This window comes from Polistes canadensis, unplaced genomic scaffold (assembly GCF_001313835.1).
Source record: "Polistes canadensis isolate GaletaPanama2010 unplaced genomic scaffold, ASM131383v1 scaffold_154, whole genome shotgun sequence".
Taxonomy (NCBI): domain Eukaryota; kingdom Metazoa; phylum Arthropoda; class Insecta; order Hymenoptera; family Vespidae; genus Polistes; species Polistes canadensis.
Window position 1 is genome coordinate 132761 of NW_014569701.1, and position 2492 is coordinate 135252.

At 34.4% G+C, this 2492-nt stretch overlaps 1 protein-coding gene across 1 annotated transcript in view; it reads left to right on the forward strand.

Moving 5' to 3' along the window:
* The first annotated feature begins 268 nt into the window (after positions 1–268).
* LOC106788785 (casein kinase I) overlaps positions 269–2492 on the forward strand; it is an 8450-nt gene continuing 6226 nt past the window's right edge. The window contains exons 1-3 of the mRNA XM_014752348.1: positions 269–361; positions 1349–1583; positions 1965–2284. Coding sequence (XP_014607834.1) covers positions 269–361; positions 1349–1583; positions 1965–2284 — 648 coding nt within the window. The remainder of the gene's footprint in view (positions 362–1348; positions 1584–1964; positions 2285–2492) is intronic.

Sequence of the window (2492 nt, forward strand, 5' to 3'; positions counted from 1 at the left end):
ATATATATAATTAGATTTGTTATTTTAATAATATTTTGTGCGAGTCGAATGGAATAGAATGGTGGATTGAATCAGAAACATTCTAACATTTTAATTCGACTAGCCGAGATTTTGTCTTGAACAAAAATAACAAACGCGTATCATTGGGGGAAGGGGTGGGGTTCAAGGACGTTTTACTTTATTCGTATGTATAGTTAACAATGTTCGTGCAGAGGGTATACCGGAGGTGTATTACTTTGGTCCATGTGGGAAGTACAACGCTCTGGTAATGGAACTCCTTGGACCGAGCCTGGAAGATCTCTTTGACCTCTGTGGGAGAAGGTTTACCCTCAAGACCGTTCTTAACATTGCCACACAACTCGTAAGTATAAACGTATTTTGTACTTATACCAAATTTCAATAATGATTAATAATTCTTTTATCAATTTATTCTCTTTTTTTCCCTTCTTTTTTTTCCTTCATCATTTTGATGTAGCGCATCCTTCGGTGTCACCGCGATTGCACCGCAATGCACCGGAAAAACAAATTCGGTGCATTTTATTTTGTAATTTGCGTAAAATTAATATTTCTTTGTTTATATATATTTTTGTTAATATATCTAAGTAAGAGCTAAACATCAATTTGAGAATGTGGAGCAAGTTCTTATTTTAAACGGTTTTTCGTGTTTTATATTTATGCATTGGTTTCGTGAAATCAATTATCCTCCGTAAATTAAGGGATTATTTTATAGATTATTCTTTGTAGATGAATATCGAAGCTTACGGAGTTACTCAGCGGGGATGTCTTTTTCCTGGCAATATTTGTTTTTATTTAAAACAAGATTACTCGAGATTGTTTTGTTAACACTTTCGCGTTTACAATTAGTATACTTTTAGACTTGGTGTTTACGTTACATTATTCTTTCCCTGCTTTAACTCACATTGTTCCGTTGAATAATTTTAATAATATCAATTTTTATTTGATATCTAGTCGCTATTAATTAAGGGGGTATTCTAATCTAGAGGCATGAATTTTAGGTACTTTTTGAAGTGCCGTAAAAACAAGGCAAACAATATTTTTAGTATGCAAAAAAATGAAAAAATTGAAAACTCCAAAAGTTATTGGCCGATGAAGTGGGGGGTCTGAAAATTGGCGTGCGACTGTGGTCACAATGGGTTCGAAATTATAAAAACCGTAATAGGGAGAGTAAAAGAAAGACACAAATAAACAATATATCGCTCATAACATATTATGTTTATTCTTATTATATTTATATTACACAATATGTATTTTATTTATTTAACAAATATTATATTAATATATAGGTCAGAAAAATACTAGAAATAATTTATGATTTATTTTGATTCAGCTCCATAGGATAGAGTACGTCCACAGTCGACATTTGATTTATCGTGATATCAAGCCAGAGAATTTCTTGATAGGACGATGTACAACTAAACGAGAGAAAATCATTCACATAATCGATTTCGGATTGGCCAAAGAGTACATAGATCTGGAAACGAATAAACACATACCTTACCGGGAACACAAGAGTCTTACTGGAACGGCGCGTTATATGAGTATCAACACCCACCTTGGAAAAGGTAAAAGCCGAGTCAAAGAAATATACTCTGACATTTCTTTCGCATAAAATATACGCTTAGTATATAGTCCTTGACACATTGTCGATGGACAAGCTAATGTGTTTCATAAAACGATATATCTTTCATAATTTATTCTTTATTTTCTTATTGCATTAAAGGTATATTAAAAAAGTAAATAGAATAAGTCGTCCTTTGATTTTTCTAAATATTCATTTATATTAATAATAATTAATTGTTATATATGCAATTTTATCAAACGCAAATACAAATCAGTTCTGCAAATAGCTTTGGAAAAAAGAAATGTTTTATACGTTATGTACGAATTTAATATTAAGTAAATAAAACAATGTCTTTTCTTTTTTTTTTTTTATATGTATACAGAGCAAAGTAGAAGAGACGATCTGGAGGCGTTAGGACACATGTTTATGTACTTTCTACGTGGTAGTTTACCTTGGCAAGGACTGAGAGCTGAAACGTTAAAGGAACGATATCAGAAAATCGGGGATACGAAAAGAGCAACACCGATCGAGGTCCTTTGCGATGGACATCCCGAGGAGATGGCCACGTATCTTAGATACGTACGCAGGTTGGACTTTTTTGAGACGCCTGATTACGAGTACCTGAGGAAGATCTTCCTTGATCTCTACGAGAGACGAGGCTTCGTCAACGACGGCGAGTTTGATTGGACCGGCAAGACAATGGTGCGTGCCAAAGGATGACCACGTTCATCTTTGTGTGTGTCCTTGCTTCTACCTCTCCTTTTCTCTCCCCCGCCTCCCATTCTTATGTGTATGTGCTTGTGCGCGCGTGTGTTTATGTACGTTTATGTATGAAGGACAGAAAGATTGAAAAAGAATAGAAAGAGAGAGAGAGAGAGAGAGAGAGAGAGAGAGAGAGAGAGAGAGAGAG